We start from the raw sequence: 22,154 nt of genomic DNA, 5'->3' as shown, positions 1-22,154 counted from the left end.
TGCTTTAGATAATGGCCGACAACAAGAACCATCAGATCAGCATGGCCGCGAGTGCCATTGCTATGCGGGGCATCCGCATATTCTTAAGTGCGGGAAAGGCTGCTGCGGAGCGCCGTGCTTCTCCACCCCGAGCTCGTCGACCGAAGACCGTTGTACCTGGAAACAAACTTCAATTTAATGTAGCTGAGATGTTGCTCAAGGAAACTAAATTCGATAAGTAATTTGAACAACTTTTTTTAAACACTTGTTTTTTATTGTTGATTGTTTTTTTTTATTTGTGCAAATATAGCTTTATTGCTCATTTAAATCCTCAGTTTTTTATAGGTGTTTAATTTTTAAGTCTAACCGTTTTGTCTTTCAGCCTTATTGAATGATCTTAACCAATCTTTAAGATGCTTCATTATTTGCGGTATAAAATGAAAAAAAAATAAAAATAAGTCATACTTATTTGAAATAAAATGCCTTTAAAAAAATATTCATAAATAGTGATTTCCGGTTCTAGAATTTATTCATATCATCATTAACTGTAAGATCTACAGATAACGAATATTTGGGTTTGCAGGAGCTTTTAAGTTAAAAACGAAAATTCTTTGTAATTTTATAAATTTTGCTAGCTAATATTTATGTCCAGCGAAGTCTTATCTTATCCAATACCAATAACTGCTACGGAGTTCATGTTAATTTTGAACTTCTTAGAACTTACCATTTTGATACTTATAACCTCCTATAATTAATTTTACAAAGTAATAAAATTGGACTGTCTGTTTGTAATATTAAAATAACCGCATTTTATTCAATGCAAATGATTAGACAAAATGTACTTGTACAGAAATAACATTTTTTTTACATTTTTTGTCTGTCTGTCTGACTTTCTGTTTGTTTCGGCTAATCTCTGGAACGGAAACATCTATTGTAACGGTATTTTCATCGATCATTGATGATATAATGAGGAGTCATTCAGGTTACTTTACGTAATTATATATAAAATAAGAACAACGTCGCGCTGCAATGTAACCCTCGCACATGCTACCAAATAAAATACTAAAATCTGAAAGTTTTTTTTGGTAAGCGCGCACGAAGTCACGGGCTCAACTAGCTTTACAATAAAATGATTATATCAATGTCACTTATCACATTCGGACTTTTCACTCTTGAGTTCTGCGGTGAATTTCGATTCCTCACAGAATAACTCTGTTGCATGTTTAAATCTTACAATAAATAATTATTAAGTTAAATCTTAATTATAAGTCAAGTCAACCTAGTATCAATATAAACACGTTATTATATTATTATAGCACCCAACATCGCGAGTTAACACGCGATAAATTAATTATGATATTGCAGTTGTTTGAAAATTATAACATAATTTAGCTCCGTATTTTATTCAGCATACTAATACAAAAGGAGCAATTTATTGCATTCAGCGAAATTAATAAAAAAAATAATAAAATTTTAAGCCCTTTAAATTATTCAAGTTTGCTTTAGTGATTCGACTTTCTATTGTAAGTATATTAGCACAATTAAATTTTAAACAAACGTGAAAAAAGTAATATCGAGAAACAGATTTGAACTCCAAGACACTTATATAATCGAATACTTTTGTTAAAATTATATTATTTTATAACATTACCATAAAGAAAATGAGAAAACCATGTAAATTACACATAACGAATTCCACCGAAACGTTTACGGTAATTGTCTTCCAAATTTTGTTTATACCACCCTGTTTATGCCCTTGTCAGTTGGACTCGTGAGTTCCATGAAACCAGCCGTATTACACGCACGCACCCCTTATCATGCCGTATCGACAGCTCAAAGAAAAAACACTAGAAATGCTTTATAGAAATACGCATTTCAGCAAGTGAGTCGAACATAAAATAATATAAGAAACAAGAAACGTTTCGAACGTCGCGTGAGCAACACAAATATGATTTAAAGTGAATATTTTCCATAAAGCTATACATACGAGTATTTACGTTATTGTGTATTGAAAAACATGACTACACTATTCACCTACACACACATTGACATTGCCTCATGTGTGGATGTTTTATAATATTCAACGAATAATATTACGTCAAATTTGATTATATATATTTTTTATTTTAGAAATGAATTGGATGCTCTCTTCACGATGTATAGAAAATTGGTGACTTCAGCACAGAACGCGGCTCCCACTTCTGTTATTGGTCAGCCAGCTGCTAAAATTGACGTAAGTATTATAATCTATTTAATTATGTATGGTATATGCATTCAAAATTAAGTTAAGAGAAACAATATGTTTGATGTACTGTCTTATATGACTGATGTTTTCTGTAGAAGAGTTGCAAAAATTGCACATTAAATGCCAAATCTAATATAATACAAATTTGTTTATTAATTAACTAATTTGTGGGATCGGACAAAAGTGTCGCTCTGTAAGCACTAATATTTATATTCGTTAAAAATAAGGGTTTAAACGAAGTCGCGAATAAATAGTATTGTTATAATTTTATATAGATTCGTTTGATAAAACTACACCTATCTAAAATATTCTCAAAAAAATGTAAATAATTTATAAACTATAAATATTATAATTTTTTATCAGAATAATTCATTATACTTTATTATATAACTATCTACATACATACACCTACATCTAATAAAAAATATATATTTTACTTCTTTGTTTATGGTTTATATATATATATATATATATATATATATATATATTGTATTAATAATAAATAATACCGGTAAGGAATAGTAAGAATAGAAAACAAAGTTTGGAACATAAACATTCATATAATACCTATTCATTTTAAGATCCTAAACTGTCTGTAGGCGATAGTGACTACTTAACATCAGGAGTTTTTTTTTCTGCCACCTCTTTTGTAAAAAAAGCGACATATCACGTTTTACACTTCTATAGCTATGAGGATAATAAAAGCAACCACATGAAATATCTACGACATAAATAAAAGGAAAACCTGAACCGTAAACTAGGAAAGCATGTATCTAATATGATATGGACGCACGCAATTCGAAACATCTTTTGACAGACTGCTCTCTTTTATATTCGTGACCAATTATGACGTGATACAGCTAACGTTTATGGCAGTATCGAAATAAAAAAACACATTCGATGTTCGTATTTCGATATCTTTTATGACTGTGTTCGATGTGTTTCTAGCATGCTTAAGATCTGATATAGCAGCAATTCGCTTTATTATTTTGTGCTAAAACCAACGGATTTTACAGTTTAATGCTATACCGCCAACTTCTAGAATGACACAGGATTGTAGATTCAGCTACGAAAATAGACTTAAAAAAAAGCTGTGATTCCGATTGTTTTAAAAAATATTTTTATACAAAACACAGATAATTGTTAATTGTTTTCTTGATTCAATATTACTTGATTTTAAGTTATATTTTTCAACCGTGTCCGAAGAGAAGCTATGGAACTAGGGATACGTCATAAATTGTTGTTTTCCATATGTAGGTGGACTGGCAAATGGTAGCCTATTGTAAGTGGTTGCCACTTTCTATAGACATTGGCGATACACGAAACATTAACCATTGCTAACATCTTCAATGCATCACCAACACTTCCATAGTCACCTGTGTAACTATCACTCACCCTTTAAACTGGAACAGAATGATACGATGTATTGTTGTTTGACAGTAGAAGTTTTGATGAATGTATTATTAATCTATTTTGAATGAATGGATTATATTTAAGGGCCGATGTACGTTAAGGGGAAAATATTTATTTATTTAACACTTTTTTGTACACCACAATTACAATCACATACGATTACAAAATATACAAACTAATGAACTAATGGTGAAACAAAAGGCGGCCTTATGGCTTATTAGCCATTTCTTCCAGACTGCCTTGACAGAATTGAAGACAGTATAGTATAAATATTCACCACTAAGGGTAAATAAAGTTACATAAATTCTAGTTCGAATTGGTATGTCTATAATCGTCGATAAATTTTATAAAGGCCCGTTTTCCCTCTTTCCTAATTAAGTACTTCTCAATTTTGTATACCATATTATATTTTGTATACTTGTGTATTAGACTCGTTCATATGTAATTAAAATGCTGTAACTATCATTTAGATGATTTTATTTTGAACTATATTTTAGTTTTTGACATTCGCATGAGAAAAGCTTGAATGAAAAAGGAATGAGTTTTTTTACATTTACTTTTTACAGTAGGAGTTGTGTGTGTTTGGAAGTTAAACCCAAATTAGCTGACAAAATTTACAAATTTTATTTCTTAGGATGGTCACGAGTTTAAACAACGATATTCATCCAGATTAATTTATTAACACGATTTTCACATTTATATTACCCACTAATCTGTGTTTCACAAAACATGCCGTATTTATATCTAAATTTGGACTAAAATTCTAATTATTTTGAAATAATTAAAATAATTAGAATTATATCACAACACTGCCGTGCCGCTGCGTGCGATTTTTTGACATTATTTTTCTTACCGGCCAGTATCAGACATTCGGCCAGTATTAATCGTAAAAATATAAAATATTCTAAAAATAGTCAATCGACATATTATTAATTAAATTATTCTAATAAATTATAGATATACAATGTTTATAAAATAACTCTAACAATATATTTTATCAGGGTATCGACCAGAATACATTCCGTGATGTTATGCATAATACATTCGACTTGGTGACAGAAGACATAGTGCTGGACCGTGTATGGCTTACTTGGGAAAGGGGAATAAATGGCGGTGAAGGGGCTTTAAAGTTTGAAGCATGGGCTCGAGGGCTAAGCGTACTTTTGCGGGGCACCGACGAAGAGAAGAAGTCGCACTGCTTCGCTGTTTACGATTTGAATAACGACGGGTACATCACTAGAGATGAAATGTTTACGCTTCTCAAGTAAGTTAATGCGTTTGCTATAGTTCTAATTATATACCTGTTTTGAGCTGAGATGGCCCAGTGGTTAGAACGCGTGCATCTTAACCGATGATTTCGGGTTCAAACCAAGGCAAGCACCACTATATATATATATATATATATATGTGCTTAATTTGTGTTTATAATTAATCTCGTGCTCGGCGGTGAAGGAAAACATCGAGAGGAAACCTGCATGTGTATAATTTCATCGAAATTCTGCCAAATGTGCATTCTACCAACCCGCATTGGAACAGCGTGGTGGAATATGTTCCAAACCCTCTTCTCAATGGGAGAGGAGGCCTTACCCAGGAGACCCAGCAGTGGGAATTTTACAGGCTGTTACTTTACTTTTACTTTTTTCTACCTGTTTTGAATGTTGTAACTTTTCCAGATTATTTCTCCAAACAATTTCGATTTTTGAACGTCAAATTAAGATATACTTATATTTGATGTTTCGAAGCCCTCATTTTGTATTCAGGGTATTAGTATGTTTACTTTTATAGCTCCTGTTACTAGTACTATTACTACAATTATTGTAAAAAAATTAATAAATACTCTAAATACATAAATCCAACCGGTAAGTTAAACAAATGACCAGCCATTAAATAACACAACAAGGTACCTATTTCCTATGAAACTTTTTGAACACACGTACGCAACGGTTGTAAATCGGTTGTATCGCGTTATAAATTACTGACTACGGAGTTTTATTTATAAATCGCTCGTACACACGATACAAATATTCGGATTTTAAAAGAATAATTTGAACATTTGACAACAGCATATACATTACTCAGGTCCCAATGTAAGTAGCTAGTAGTGGAAAATCAGGAATAACTGCGGTACCACAAACACCCAGACCAAAGACAAATTAGAAAACTAATGAATTTTTTCTACATTGACTCGGCCGAAAATCGAACCTGGGTTCGGAGTAGCGTACCCATGAAAACCCGTGTACACACTACTCGACCAAAGAGGTCGTCTTCGGGTGTTAAGGGTATGGTTCAAAATCTTACGCTATATTATGCGTTTTGTGGACGACAAAACAAATGAGCATCACGTTGTATACTCACACACGTATACCTAGTTAGTATACCTACACAATAAAATACTTACATGCAAACATACAAACATATCAACTTGGTGTTATAGTAGACGGTGTATTCAAAAGGTTAAAACAACGCGGGTTGAAACATCGGTAAAGCGTTATTGTCCATTAAAACATAAATTCACAGTCATAATTTTATGAAATTAAAATTTAAACTTTTACAACTTAAATAAAATAAAAACAGATACTAAAAACTTTCGTCAAATGTTTCTTTAATGGTTGTACGCTGACATTTTAATTTCTACTGCATAAACCACAATGTCGCAAGAAAAGATAAGCAAGTTATTTTATAATTATTGATGTTTTAGTACGACATGCAACAACGATGCAATTTATTTTAAATTGCTTTTTGTCGACAACTGTCAAACCATCTCGGCGAAGTAAATTAAATGCTAATATTATTTTCCAAAAAAGTTAGTATTGCACGAATTAAAGCAAACCGATTTTTTAATAAATAGGGATGTTTTGTATTATATTACTTAAGTGGTAAGTAAATTATTGGTGGTAGGGCTTAGTGTAACTCCGTCTAGGTAGGTACCACCAATTCGTCAGTTAATCTGACAATACTAGGTATTGTTGAGCTCCGGCTTGAAGGGCGATTGAGCCAGTGTAAGAGGTGCTTAATATTTTTAAAAGAGTCATTGTCTATGGGGCGGATATCTTTGTAGAATTTCCTGACTGATTATGAAAATCAAATTGTGTAGTACTTGAAGTAACAATTAAAGACATTTACAGGAATTCGCTGCTGAAGCAGCCAGGAGATGAAGACCCGGATGAAGGAGTCAGGGATCTCGTAGAGCTAGTCCTAAGAAAAATGGACATTGACAAGGATGGGAAACTCTCCATAGATGATTACAAGTAAGTACTTTTTTAAAACGCCTTTTTTTGGTTCGCCTCTATTTATTTATATATCTATGTAAAGAATTAAAAAAAAGTACAAAAGATAAATAGGACCTTATTATGCATATATTAGGTACGCCAAATTAAATATTGGGTTTGCCAGTAATATTATTTCTTTATTTTTAAATCAGGCAGGCAGTGAAACAAGAACCATTATTGCTCGAAGCGTTTGGACAGTGTCTACCATCAAAACGACATGCAGCTGCCTTTATCAAAACTTTAGTTAATAAATAGGAAAATATTATTAAATTACTCCATTTAATATAAGTAATATTATTATATTAATGTAGTTATATTAAAACATAACAATGTATTAATGTATCGATAGAGATGGCCCATTGGTTAGAACGCGTGCAACTTAACCGATGATTGCGGGTTCAAACCCAGGCAAGCACCACTATTTATATGTGCTTTAATTGTGTTCATAATTCATCTCGTGCTCGGCGGTGAACAGCGTGGTGGAATATGTTCCAAACCCACACCTTAATGGGAGTGGAGGCCTTAGCCCAGCAGTGGGAAATTTACCAGACTGTTACTTTACTTTTTACTTTAATGTATTGATACAAGTAAATTGTTGTCACAACTATAAAAAAAAATACAGTGTGAATGCTGCCTCGCAATTAAAACTTGCCTATTATGAATGTTATGTACATACAATATATGTTAGTGTTATAATTTTTAGACGAATTAATTATTTTGGTAAATGTTATTTAATGATTTGGTAAGCTCAATTATTATGTTATAATTATATTGTATATGTTAAGTTGTATTTCATATGTTACTGTTATTACAATTAGGTATTAGTGCAAGATTTTTCGAAAGTATCGCATCGTCCCAGGTAACGCTACTATTGATAAACTTAATTACTAAAAAAAGTGTAGCGTCTCTTTAATATAACTTTTGATGCGCAGTGAAATTCAGAAGTCTGCGTATGTGACTTCAGAACTTTCTGATACAAAATTTTTACAAGTCTAATCTTTTTTTTCTAATTAATTTAAATGAATGAATGAATCTTGTATATTATTGGATTTTTAAGAAGAGTGTTGTGTACGTGTTTTAATTATATTATAATCTTTATTTAGTGATGCTTGGGTCACATTTTTATCAACGATTTGCATGAACACATGTGAGAAAAACGCCAGGACAGTGAAAAAAAGTCACAAAATAAAAAATACAAAAATAGAACAATTTATTTAAATTAATTATAATTAGTGATTTATTAAATATAAAAAATATGTTTAGTCGTGTGCGTCGACACCGGTGTTGAAGAACGCGTTCCAAGTGCGAGCGGCGGGGTAAGGCAGCAAGCGATAGATATACTGAAAAAATAATTAATCTATATATATAATAAAATTGGAGTGTCTGTTTGTAATATTAAAATAGACTTTTTTTACTCAATGCAATTGTTTGTATACACTTTAAGTCAACAATAATATATATATTTTTTGTTAAATTCAAACGCGTACAATTTTGCGGGCACAGCTAGTATGTATGTATGTATATATGTACTAGCTGTGTTTGTTATTAATTCTGTATTAGGCAGCTTTTGTGATATTAAGTCGTTGGTGGGTGGCACTCGACATGACTGCAGAGTGCCATGCGCGAGAGCTGCGCGCGGTACTGAAATATATATGGATAAGTGTATTTGCAATTTGCATACACACTTCTGCATATTAATAAAATGTCCTGCGTTGTTTTGATCTCCCTTAGAATTGACCGGCGTCGTCGCTTGATCTCTCTTTAAATAGATAAATAGATAAACTCTGAAAAGAGAAGTCTGTTAAAATTACCCGATTTAAATAGTGTAGTTCATGGGGAATAGAAATCTCCACGATCTCTCTGCGAACCGCATCGACGATCATATCGGCAGCTTCACCAGCGGTTACAACCTTCATTAGGTTTTGGAACCGGATGCGAGGCTTCTTGCAAAGACCAGTATCCACGATGTATGGGCAGATTGTCGTTAATTTGATCTGTGTGAAAGTTATACAATTATATATCTTATATAATTATAAAAGAGTCGAGATGGCCCAGTGGTTAGAACGCCTGCATCTTAACTGATGATTGCGGGTTCAAACCCAGGCAAGCACCGCTGTTTCATGTGCTTAATTTGTCTTTATAATTCATCTCAGAAACCTGCATGTGACAAATTTCATAGAAATTCTGCCACATGAGCATTCCACCAACCCGCATTGGAATAGCGTGGTGGAATATGTTCCAAACCTTCTCCTCAAAGGGAGAGGAGGCTTTTAGCCCAGCAGTGGGCATTTACAGGCTGTTTTTGTTGTTGTTTGTTGTTGAAAGTTATACTTTTAAAATTAGCTTTTACGAAACACCAATTCAATTACGTGCAATTTACCTTATATTTTTGTTCTAATTTCTTTTAAGGCATCGGCTGTTGTGACTATATACCATGCAACGCGGTCATGATTTATTAACTATTTTTAATATTTATCTAGATTAGTTAGTAAGCCTTAATATAAATAATTTCTTAGATATTAATTCACAGTAGTATATCAAGAGAATTAATTTTAATGTTATCTAAAGGTGTTCGTACATTGACCAAATTAAATAAATAATAAAGATTTCAAATATTTTAATACGCATATTCAATGATTTACAACTGAGTGAGGTTAATATCTGATAAGCCGTTCATTCTTTCAGCTGTTAATCTAACTTATGAAAATAAATAATACCCATATTTAAAAGCAATATTTATAATCTTAACGACTATTTTTATTCTTTAACATATAGAATATTTTTATTTTAGATTGTATTATAACGTTAGTAAGTTTGTATTTTTGGAGGTGTTCGTTATCTCAGAAACTATGATTTATTTTTCATTTAAGTTTGCTGTACATAAAATCGTGTTATAAAGATTCATAGTAGATATTAAAACGTTATTATTATATTTTAAAGGATGATTCAGTATCTTATCGAATAGGCATCATTAAATTAGTTTTATTTGTTTCAGATATCGATTCTACTATCGTATGCTTTAAATATCACATAACTATCTAAAATAATTGATAATTATGTAAATTGGACCTTTGTTGAACTTTTGGAACGTTGAATTTGGGGAAATTATTTTCTTACTAATAGTTCGGTGATGTGATACTTCGTATCTCACGCGAAAAATGTATTGGATTCCAAATTGCGGTGATAAATTATTTTGATGCGTGTGTCCTTTATAATGTTATTTTTAATAGATAAAGTCACCGTCGTATATCACGTTTTGTTATTAAACGACCGTATTCTGCGATGTGTTTTCATTTACATACAGTAGAAATATATTTTAGTATGCTAAACAAATCTGTCAGATATCATAGAATAAAATTACGATAAATTCCATAAATCACTCCTTCTTGTCCCCTCAATCAAAATTGATTAGCTGAGTAGACGGTTATTAAAAATTAGCCATTCGATTATTTTTTCCAGGGTGCCTTTTTGACGACATTGTTTTAATAAAGGTAAACATATGCTACACTATAGCAGCCCGGAGCAATAAGCGTATCATATTATACAACATTTTTATAACCTATTTTGAACCTTTAGGTTATTTAAGCCTATTTGTAAACAATATTAGGAGTGCTCTTTCTAAGGCATTGCATATTTCATTTCATTCATGAATATAGTTACTGTACAAATCATGACCTCGTGAGATGAATCCTAGTATTATTTTCTCATTGAATACTAAGTTATAAAAATAAGATATGTTTGTAAATAAGAAGGAAACTTACTCCAGTCAATTGTCTCGGATCATCTGAGAGTTCCACTGCGAGAGCCTCCATGATGCCCCTGACGGCGTACTTCGAGCCGCAGTACGGGACCAAATTGGTGAGCCCCATTAGACCTGCCATCGACGACATCGCCACAATGTGCCCGTGGTTACGGGCCATCATCGATGGGAGGAACGCTTGGATCGTCTGTTGGAATTACCAATTTAAAATATCATAAACCTCGATAATGGTCATAAATGAAATTATTATTATAATCGATGTTTGATTGATTGATTATTTAATATAAGTCTTATATTGGCATGTTGTTGCCGAGGTCAAAAGAACTTTTATATAGTAGACCTGAGCAAACTGAATGTGAAAGAAATAGAAAGGTACTTGAGATTATTATCAATTTCCTCTCTTATAACGACAGGAAAGAAATGAGGTGCAGGATTAACAAAAGCAAGTTAACAACTGAAAATATATCGACAACATAACTTAATAACTTTCATCGATCAAGCCTGGGGCTTGAACCCAGAACACCAAATTACCAGCCACAAATTTGACCGTCATAAATAAATAAAAATATCGAAATGTTTCTTCTACTCGTTAAGATAAAAAATTATAATTAAAAAATACTTAAAATTTTATTCGTATGTGTATTAGGTCATAGAAGAAATATTTAAAAAAAAGAATAACAACCACTTTAACATAGTATTAACAGCTAAGATAGCAACATTTAAATGTATCGGATTATTTTTATCTCTCATGTTTTATGACCTTTTGTCAACAAACAAGTATTAGTCATATCGAGTCAAACCTTGTATTTATGTATATTCTGTTAATGTGATATGCGTTGCCCATATGCTGGAGATAGCGCAGTTGTTGGGACACTTCAATTTTGACCAAAAAACCTGTTAGTCTTGGTACTTATTCGTGGTAAGCGGTGAAGAAAAATGTCGTAGGAAATTTTGCATGTGTCGGGTGAAGTACATACAAACCGAATGCTCCTAAACATAATTAAGTCAATCCCTTAGGGCGTATTCAAGCTTAGAAAAACTACGGCGCGTTATTACGCGTCAGTGCAAAAACGCATCACAATATATATATATATATAGTTATAACTTCATTTATTTTTAATGCATAGAAACAAGTCTTATTTTTTATGTATGTTGATGCGTTGCTCTTAGCCACACCGCATCTTACGGTGCACCGATTTGGCCTGTGATAGTTACGCCCATGAATACTGTGGATACTTAGCATAAGTACTCACTGTCATTAATATTGGACGATGATGATTTTTTAATGCATTTGCTTAACAAATATAAATGTATAATATATTTTGATAAAATATATTTTAATATTCTTTTACAATAAGGTCATCAACTTGAACAGTACAAGCTACAAACAACGTTATCTTTAATTGAAATGTTTTTTGTATTGAAATAATCACAGAAACTTTTTATTTGAAAAATAGTTTAATAGTGGAACTTGAAATTATCAAGATTGTAAGTAGTTGTCATGTTCACGTACGTTTGGTACTTTTTATCTCTCAAGAGTTTTGACCTCATGCGATAGAACTGAATATTTACGAAATCTCAACTTAAAAATAATTAAAATATATTAACGAAGTCACGAATACAGAAGCTGATTACGAGATAAAATATTTGATTACTATTATTATGTATATAAGACGAGGAAATTCTGAAAATGAGTTCGAAAATTTTATGTATACATATTAATAACTACTCTATTTATCACTATTTATATTATAAATGCTAAAGTAACTCTGTCTTTCACGGTCATAACAAATACTAAACAAAATATGATGATATTTGCTATAATGCTTGAAACCTAATATAGAGGTTTTCTAAACCTAACATCCAACGTAAAAGGAATGAAGCCGCGCGTTATAACTCGTGTTAAATACTGGAAAATACACATGTTTGTTTGTACCAGAACCCCTTTTGGGCTTACATGGAATCCTCCCCTTAGTTTCAACATAACATATGAATTGTTTAGGATCGCATAAGGGATAAAAATATAGCAAGTGTTAAGTGGACGGTTAACTCACCCATAGATTAGCGTTAATGTTGATATCGTTCATCAGCTTAATCTCTTGCTCGGTTTGTTTGAGGACAGGCTTGCAAGGCATGATGCCAGCATTGTTGATCAGAATAGACACGTCACCGACTTCACGACTGACTCTCTCTGCCAGCTGCATTACGGCTGCGCGATCAGTGACGTCACACCTTTAAAAATATTTACAGTAGTAAAATTTTAAAACTGAAGGCTCATAAGCTTGAAGCCCGTTGATGGCTACTAAAAAGTTGTTCCCCATTAGGTATACTTCATAGTAACTGGAAGTTGGGAAGCATACAAACATACTAGAATCCATTCCGTGTTAGAATACTATCCCATTGGAATATCAGATTAAGGCAACAGAGAACTTACGTGTTTTCGCACTTCTGTAATAAAATATGAACAAAAATTAAATGTACTTAATGATTTCTTTTTCTTTATTATAATTTTATTGTTTAGATTAAGTCATATAAGCTTTGTATATACTTATTTATTGAATTGTAAACGTTTACATAATAATAAACGTTTCCAAATCTTTTAATTTTGTTTTCGAATACTTCCAAATCTTTAGTTATTAAATATTACATTTTCCAATAAGTCCTATGACGTAACTTACTGATAGGAATGTGCCTTTCCTTTCTCCTGTTTGATGAGTTTGACAGTTTCTTCGTTACTACTCGCATTGATGTCAACACACACAATGGTTCCGCCGAGTTTTGCGAAGCGCAAAGCCACCTCGCGACCGATGCCATGGCCGGTACCAGTTATCTAATGTATTTCACAATCAAAATAGTTATTTAAGATCAAGTTCCCTCAATACTTCTGCATAATATCAATAAAGAGGTACTTTAAAAATAGGCTGTGTACAAATAAGATGAAAGTGATAATAATAAATTGAAGTAACAATATATATGTTCAGTTACCTATACTTTTGCTTTCAGTGTACTTACTCTTTCTAATATTGGAGTTATACAGTTTATATTATATTAACACTAGATTTTTTGTAGGCAGACGGTCAAATGGGCTGACAGATGATCAGTGGTCGACGCTGCCAAAAGACAAAGTGCCACCATGGGAACTGAGATGTTATGTCTTTTGTCCAAATAGGAACCCAATAATACGAAGAATTGCTGCTTGCTTATATATATAGTAGCCGAAACCTATCCAGATTGACATGCACAACTTCAAATTACATGAAATTAATTTTCACCAAGTGTAAAATAGTTAAAATATACTTACAAATATAATATCATTCTTAACGTCCTTTGGTTCGGGAGGAACGATCACCCTCCACATTCCTCGAATAGTTTCATAGTTCACCTTGATCAGGGTCCAAAGGAACTCAAACACAAGGCTTATTGCTCCCTGTATATCGATCCTGAGAACAGATACCATTATTGCTTAATTTTCAGATAATCCCGAGTATTCCCCGTGTTACGACCTCAAGGAGCGGACTTTCATCATAATTATTTAAAGTAACTTTATAAATGTGAGTTTATTTTTTGTACAGAAAAATTCGTAAGGTAAAGACACATAAACACGCCGACGAAGTTGTGACCGGAAGTCATAATAATATAAACAGGTATGTAACAAAGAGCTTAAGAGAAAAGAGCTGTGCCAGTCAAACTTAAGTTCAGTCAAGTTAAGTAAATAACTTTTTTTTATGGTATTGGTTGGCGGACGAGCATATGGGCCACCTGATGGTAAGTGGTCACCATCAGCCATATATAATGACGCTGTAAGAAATATTAACTATTCCTTACATCGTCAATGTGCCACCAACCTTGGGAACTAAGATGTTATGTATCTTATGCCTGTAGTAACATTGTAAGTTTGTAAACAAAGAGGCAACTATATAATACAGTGAAACCTGGTTAAGTGAAACTTCAAGGGACCTGCAATATTTCAGTTATAGAGGTATTCCACTAACCCAGTGTCGCAGATACCCAGGTATAAATAAACATCTATCATAAGATACAGAGGGGCGCTTTGACATTTTGCAAAAAAACACCTTTATAAGTTAAAGCTTGATATTGATGTAGAAAAAGAAAAAGTTAGTAAAAATACAAAACAATGATATCTCAGTAACAGAAGTTTAGGCATAAAATCACTTGCTGTCTCATTTTTAGAGGTTATTGTAATGACAAACAAAATAATAAATCCCAGTTATAGAGGTTTGCTTCGTCCCACTACAAAGGTAATTCAATGCCAAAGTGATGGAACGCAGCGTGAGTTCCAGTTATGGAGGTATTTCACTTATCCAGGTCCCACTTAACCAAGTTTCTTTGTATATATTATTAATAAAAATGTATTTACGTCAATGTATATACTAAAAACAAACGCATAAATAATGCATGTATTTTTTCAATGAACTCGATAGACAATGTTCTGAAATTTAATGAATTAATTTTATTGTCATTAAGATATGACGATTAAAATGGAAACAGGGCACGGAGATATGACGTTAATATTTAGACGAATAAAATAAAAATGCTTTCGTTAAATAATTGTTCATTGTTTTCCCTTTATCTAATAATACTTTAGGAAATCGATATACGATTGCAAAAGCTTATAAATATTGTCAGATTTTCAGACTTCCAGCACTTTCAAAGTTATTGTTAGTCCTTCAGAATAAGTCTATGCTTGGCTTCGTAGATTCCAAATATCGCTGCATTCCTTTTGTGGAAATGAGTCATTATGTGTTTAGAGAAAACAAAAAATAAATAAAAAACCGAATGATTACTCTTTCTAAATAGACGAAATAACTATAAGACAATTTTTAGGAAATGACATATCTCAACCTGGGTCTAGATATAGCATTTCCTAATAGTTTCCTATTAATAGAAATTTAACGAATTCAATATGTTACACTTCGCCATAATGAAAGGAGAGCTGGTTAATTCTTTTATAGTAACATTCTTGCCCCAAACGTGGTCATAATTTATACAATAACTATTTTTAATTCTTATTTGTAAATAGATAAGGCCTCAATGTTATAAATATATCTTAATCGTATATGTTTGTACTTTGAAAATCATTGACCGTTGAAAGTATTCCGTACAAAACAATCAGTATAATGAACTTTTGACTTTGACTTATTTCTGTAAGATTAAAATATTTATATAATCATCTTATCGTCACAAATTAATAACTGTTTATCAAAAATTAGTAATCACAATACAATTCCATCTGTGTGTTATCTTTGATATTATGAAATGACTTGTACTGTATCAAGGTAGCTGACCTTAAAAACATTCGAATTAATCTTGTCTCGTATCCATCACGCTTACTGATTGCAGTTTGAAGTACATTATGTCAAAAAATATGAGGAATCTTTATTATCTGTATTTTAATACTGCAACGACGAACTTTTGCCATAATATTTCCTTTAAAAAAAAAAAAGAAAACTGTGGCGGATTTAAAAATCTGTCGCTAGTAGGCTATTCAATTTTTGCCGCCCCTACTTTTTTTTTGCGACATTTATGATTTGTGTTCTAACGTCCTCAGTACATCGCTTTTTTCCCGTTATTAGTATGATTGTAAACTAGGTGATATTTCTGTCAGTTACTAGATTATTTTTCCAACCTGCTATATAGTAACGAGTATAAGTATTACGGACGTAATGTGTATACATATGATTATAAGTTTTTTTTTTAATTTTTGTAAGGCAAATTGGGCTAAATTAGCCACCCCTCTAAATTAGCCACCCCTCTAAATCTGCCACCCCAGGCCAACACTCTCTTTATTACGCTGTAGAGCAACTTAAATAATCATGAAGTAAAATTGCTCTCAGAGACATTTTCAGGAGAGTTTATTAACTCTTCGGGTATTAAACAGCTGCGGGAAATCTTACTTACTTACTTTCATACTTAAGTGAAAGAATCCAGCAAGTTTTCATTAATGGAATAAAGTCTACTGGATCTACGTTAAAAATGGGTGTTCCACAAGGTTCAGTTTTGGGTCCCTTTCTATTTCTAGTATATATAAATGACCTTCCTTTTTTTGTTAAAGGTATTTGTGATATAGTATTGTTTGCTGACGATACTTCACTGATTTTAAGGTTGACAGGAAAAAAACTGACTATGACGATGTGAACGGTGCATTATCACAGATACAAGATTGGTTTAAAGTAAATAATTTGGTTTTGAATACTCAAAAAACAAAATGTGTAGTTTTTACCCTACCCAATGTTAGAAACCAAAATTATAATATATCTTTAATAGGTGGCCCGCTTGATGTAACCGATACTACGGTGTTCTTAGGAATAGAATTGAATTCCAGACTTCCGTGGAGTCCCCATTTCTCGTCCCTAACAGGAAGACTCAGCACCGCAGCATACGCGGTTAGAAAAGTTAGACAACTAACTGATATTGCTACCACTCGTTTAGTTTATTTTGGTTATTTTCACAGTATTATGTCATATGGCATATTACTTTGGGGTAACGCTTCAGATATTTAATCTCTCTTTATTTTACAAAAGAGAGCAATCCGGTTTATTTATAATCTTGGAGCTAGAGACTCTCTTCGGGATGTTTTTAACAGAGTAGAAATACTCACTGTTGCGTCGCAATATATTTACAAGAATATCATGTATATTTACAGTAACATTGATGACTTTGATAAAATCAGTGATAATCGTTGTATATGCACTAGAAGTAAGGATAAGCTTATAACGCCAAGTTTCCGACTCGGCAAAGTCAATAAATCTTTCTTTGGGCAAGGTATCCATTTCTATAATAAAATTCCGCAGATCGTTTATAAAAAATACATTGGAAAAAAAAGCGTATTATCTGATACAAGATTTTGTAGATGATAAAAAAGCGTGGAATTAATACCTGTTGACTTCCAGGCAGGATATATTATTTTAAATAATTGTATTAACAAACATGACTGTATTTTTTTTAAATGTTGAAAAAGAGTAACTACTGAGTTTCTTGCCGGTTCTTCTCGGTAGAATCTACTTTCCTAAGCGGTGGTAGCTTCACTTAATTGTTAAATGACGATTCAAAAGTGCTTGTAGAAGCCCACTTAAATAAAGTATATTTTGATTTTGAAATCTTACAGTACCATCTTAACTGTAAAAAGCATGGAGTTCGACCCTTTTAACTATCAAGTATTAAAATTTTCATTCATATTCATGTAATAGGCAATTCACTTAAAATAAAGTTTAATTTTTAAATTATGCAGTTCAATTATCTGTGTTACTTGTTTTGTAAGTGTATAATATTATTAATAATTATTACTATTTTATTTGGGCGAAGATATTACATATTTACTTTATACACGGAATTTCTATTTGACGCTATTGATTATGGTTTTATAATTTAATCTTCTATCCAGAGATTTTTGGTGCAAAGACGGACCCAAATATTATAAAACAAATATGAGACAGAGACTCACAAATATCATTATGAACACACATTTTACAACGATTATATACGATTAATCTTATCAAGCATTTTTCATGAACTCTATTTTTATACAAAAATGTTGTGTGTATGTTATAATAAGATAACGGAATGTAATTGTAAAGAAACACCGCCGATTCTATTTTCAACTTCGCTCATAAAAACCGGCAAAGGTATAAATCATTTCTTATACTGTCAGTCCTATACGCTGCTGACTATGGTACGCGTATATAAAATGATATGATTTGTGTTTGTAATTACACTGGCTAACTCGCCCTTCAAACCATAGAGTCCATTGTCCAACCGTACAGCTAATTGGTAATTGGCGGTAAAGTATTTGATGACTTGATGTTATCAAGTGTGACAAAGTCCAAATATCGGATAATGTAATTCAGATTTGGACTTTGATTTTCATATTTATCAACCTTTCATATTATACCGCCAAGGAGTAATACTTTGTATTGTTGTGTTCTCGAATTAAAGAATTAGATGAAGGGCACGACATAAGCTTTTATAACATATTGGTTTCCAAAGATGGCTTTGCTGTGGAGTTGTTTTAATCGTTAATATTTCGTATAGCGTCAATGTCTCTGACCAGTGGTCAGCCTTGTTTTAAGTTCCACAAAAGCCTCAAAGTGGGCGAGCAGCGATCTGGTGATCTTGCTCTTACCAAAAAAGAGTTTTCTTGCTCTTACCAAAAAAGAGTTTCAGAAGGTACCTTACCTTCTGAGGAATTTAGTGATTATCTCAGACTTCTCAATTGTTTGTATGGCGCCATACAATGGGTGGTGACCGTGTCTACCAGTGTGACTTGAGAAATTAACGTTTATGGGGTTGGCAGTACGACCATCGATCCGTTGTAATGTAATTAAATGATGTTGATTCTTAATATATGATGTAAAATAAGTCACACTGAGAAATAATTTGTTTAAACGGTTAAGCTGGTGTTACTTGGAGTTGGCGATACACAATACAAGAACAGTTAGATAATAAACAAGCGTGAAATTGCATTCTTTAATATCCATTCATGACATGACATTAAATTCGAGTATAAATCTATAAAAGTCTAGAAGAATCTAATTTGGGTTGGTAGTATAAATAGACCTAGGGACGCCAATACGGCATGAAAACTCTAGGCAGACCCAATAGTGGAAATGGGACTTTCATTATTAATGAAAGTTTTTGAAGCCTAATATATATACTATTGTTTAAACAGACGAATGGTATATTAGTAAGCGTTATGGTAGAAAAAAAATAATTTGGTCATCTAGAGATAGAAAAGAGGTCTAAGAAAGGCGTTGCTTTTTATATTTTTAATCCGTCCCTATAATACCACAAACCCTACAAAAATGTTTATAAAAACTGTCTTGAATCAAAAATACTTTGATATAGGTATTCGATTTTAATTTTCAATCCCGCAAAATTCACATAGGTATAAAATTTTTGTATGTGATTTTTGTCGTTATTCATTTATGATATTTCAAGTAATAGGTATCTTTAGGCACATTAAAGTAATTTGTTGGACTTCTTTACTAAAACACCACACCAAGTTTTTTTACACAGCAGGTTTGCACAAATTTCTTGTAACTCAGTTATTACATACCGACTTTATGGACAATCTTTCAAAATTGGACTTTTCTTTTAAAAGTATTACACGCACAGAACACGTTCGCATTAGAACATCACGGGGGAATGAGTCAATACTTCCAAGCTCTCCTCCTCACGAGGAGAAGAAGTGGAGGGCTTTAACCAAAAGTGAAATATTTTCAACTTGTCACTTTACTTTAATGCATTATATTAATGTAATAACACACGAAACTTATAAATCAATGGTAGCTTCATCATATTGATAACTAATTGTTTGGATTATTTAACACTTTACTCTTCTTCATTTGTCAATTATGTTTACGATTTCATGATTCGGACAAATCGCATTGGCTTTTTAGGCCTTACCTTACTAGCAGAGTTGTATTGTGCTCCTTAAATGAGGTCTTTAAAGATAAGGTAGAGGAGTATTCTATTAAAAGATTCCATGTAGTTTACTTTTAGCACGTATTAATTTTTTTAAGCCCACTAATCTTCCACTGCCGGGTTAGTTCTTCTCTTTCGATTTAAGAAGAAGGTTCGTAGCTTATGGAATAGGTTTTTCAAAGAATTTCATCGGTGTTTACATGTGTAACAGATTTTCTTCCGACACATGGAGATTTCATTTAGCGAGGAGAATGAGATGCATTATAATACTCAAATAAACACATGAAAAATCAGCAAAGATACACGTGTACTAACCCATTGTGTACAATTAGTATCCCGGCTATCTCGGGTCACAATAAACATGAAAATATATATTACATAGTAAATGACAAATATTATAAATGTAATATAATTGTTTTAATTAATGAACCGATTTCAATGTTTACACTCTAAAAATATATGAAAATTTCATGAATTTTACTATTGTTAAGTGTACAGAATATAAAATATAATAAACCAAAATAACTTACATTTTTAAATACGTGCTTGCTTGCCGGCACTCTTAAGGAAATTCACATAATAATGAAGTTGATAACTGATAACTGAACGATGTTTGTAATACAAGCTATGAACTTTGGATTCGTTTTGATAATAATTTAACGTATAATACTTTTATTGATCTTAAAAGTTTAGAAACATTGTTCAATTCGTAACAAACTTCACGCCACGAACCAATGGTTTATTTATAGAAAGTTTAGTAATCGATAGCGTCTATTTTAAAAAAAACGCGGTGTATATAAAATATCTGTATGGAGGTTATATTGTTTTTTTTTTTTTTAATATTATTCTTATGATTGTGATGTTAATTATAATTTTATGCATGTATCGTAAATAGTGCAAATCTGACATTGAGGTGTGAGCCGTGCGTCACAAGTACGTTCATTTCCAAACATTCATAATTTAAAAAGAAGGTATTCTACAAAATATCTTAATATTGATAATATTGTAAAACAATTATAATGTTGTGTGTATATAAAAATGGTGTTATATGAGTGCGTTGTGCGTGTGTCTATTTATTTCTCGGTAAATAATGTATCGTTCCATTTATCATCATTGGTAAAAGATCGATTTTCTTATTAGCGTAATAAGAAACATTGGTTATTTTTATTTTAACTTCTGATATTGTGTTGTATCTTTTTTAGTATTGCAATTATTTTTATGCAGTAAGTATATTTTCATATTTTGTATTTCAGTAGTTTTTACCTCTTCTGAAAATATATTTAAGCAAACTTACTAAAACTAAAAGGTATTTATTATCTGTGATTGAAAAACAAATAATCTTAATTTAGACGACGTTTTAATTAATTTGTTTTGGATCAATTAGATTATATGTCAGTTTAAAATCGCTTTTGTTTCATAAGCTCGACTTGAATTGTGTGAACGTTACTTAATAATAAAATAAGGTCGCGGCGTATCATCATACATTTAGTTCATTTAATTTTCAAATTGTCAAACAAGTAAAGGTGCACTTAAATAGTACTTAAGTTTTAAATTAAACGTGCAAAAGATGGTTCGCGTTAAAATACACAGACATACTGTCCCTACCATCAAAATATTTATATAGCGGTTGATAACGTTGTCTGATAACGCATTATTCAAGATAATACAACGAAAGAGATACTTGCTCCGAGCGAATGTCTAATTTTAAAGCAATGCTTGTAAATGTATTAATAAAAATATTTTACGTGTCGCTTAAATAAACAAGAGATAAAAAAAACAAATTATGCAATGGGACGTCCAAGAAACAGTGTATATTCAAAGTAATGTTGCTTATTTTGACAGGATCAGTGATAATCACAGTGACTTGAGAACTAGAGGTAAGCGTAAACATAAGCGTTATAAACACCATATGTAGTTATAGGCAGATCCTGGTCCGGCAACTCTGACACCACTTCCTACTACCTGCGAGCATTCGTGTCGATGGTACTCCGTAGGGAATCGGCGTGCCACCTCCTTCTGTGACAGCGACATGGTCCACAACTGGAGT

General features: G+C 32.0%; 2 protein-coding genes across 2 annotated transcripts; one reads left to right on the top strand and one right to left on the bottom strand.

Moving 5' to 3' along the window:
- Positions 1-11: 11 nt before the first annotated feature.
- Positions 12-7,161, top strand: LOC124532687 (EF-hand calcium-binding domain-containing protein 1). Its single transcript, XM_047107715.1, has 5 exons — positions 12-217; positions 2,110-2,212; positions 4,639-4,901; positions 6,763-6,885; positions 7,059-7,161. The coding sequence occupies exons 1-5, from the start codon at positions 12-14 to the stop codon at positions 7,159-7,161; spliced, it is 798 nt and encodes a 265-aa protein (XP_046963671.1).
- Positions 7,162-8,119: 958 nt separating this feature from the next.
- LOC124530039 (epidermal retinol dehydrogenase 2-like) lies at positions 8,120-20,744 on the bottom strand. Its single transcript, XM_047104018.1, has 7 exons — positions 20,638-20,744; positions 13,968-14,106; positions 13,345-13,496; positions 12,721-12,898; positions 10,668-10,853; positions 8,718-8,900; positions 8,120-8,246 (listed from the first exon to the last, which is right to left on the bottom strand). Coding segments are annotated over exons 1-7 (921 nt in total). The 5' UTR covers positions 20,640-20,744; the 3' UTR covers positions 8,120-8,165.
- Positions 20,745-22,154: the final 1,410 nt, after the last annotated feature.

Source organism: Vanessa cardui, chromosome 1 (assembly GCF_905220365.1).
Source record: "Vanessa cardui chromosome 1, ilVanCard2.1, whole genome shotgun sequence".
Classification (NCBI taxonomy): Eukaryota; Metazoa; Arthropoda; class Insecta; order Lepidoptera; family Nymphalidae; genus Vanessa; species Vanessa cardui.
This window is presented reverse-complemented; position numbering and strand designations above follow the sequence as displayed.

What these genes read in the sequence shown, in the direction of transcription:
- LOC124532687 (XM_047107715.1), top strand. Translation starts at nt 12, where the DNA reads ATGGCCGACAACAAGAACCATCAGATCAGCATGGCCGCGAGTGCCATT. An exon ending in AAGGAAACTAAATTCGATAA is followed by an intron (nt 218 to 2,109) that starts GTAATTTGAACA and finishes TTTTTATTTTAG; the next exon opens with AAATGAATTGGATGCTCTCT. An exon ending in GAAATGTTTACGCTTCTCAA is followed by an intron (nt 4,902 to 6,762) that starts GTAAGTTAATGC and finishes AGACATTTACAG; the next exon opens with GAATTCGCTGCTGAAGCAGC.
- LOC124530039 (XM_047104018.1), bottom strand. An exon ending in TTAAGAATGATATTATATTT is followed by an intron (nt 13,497 to 13,967) that starts GTAAGTATATTT and finishes GAAATACATTAG; the next exon opens with ATAACTGGTACCGGCCATGG. An exon ending in AACTACACTATTTAAATCGG is followed by an intron (nt 8,247 to 8,717) that starts GTAATTTTAACA and finishes TTATTTTTTCAG; the next exon opens with TATATCTATCGCTTGCTGCC.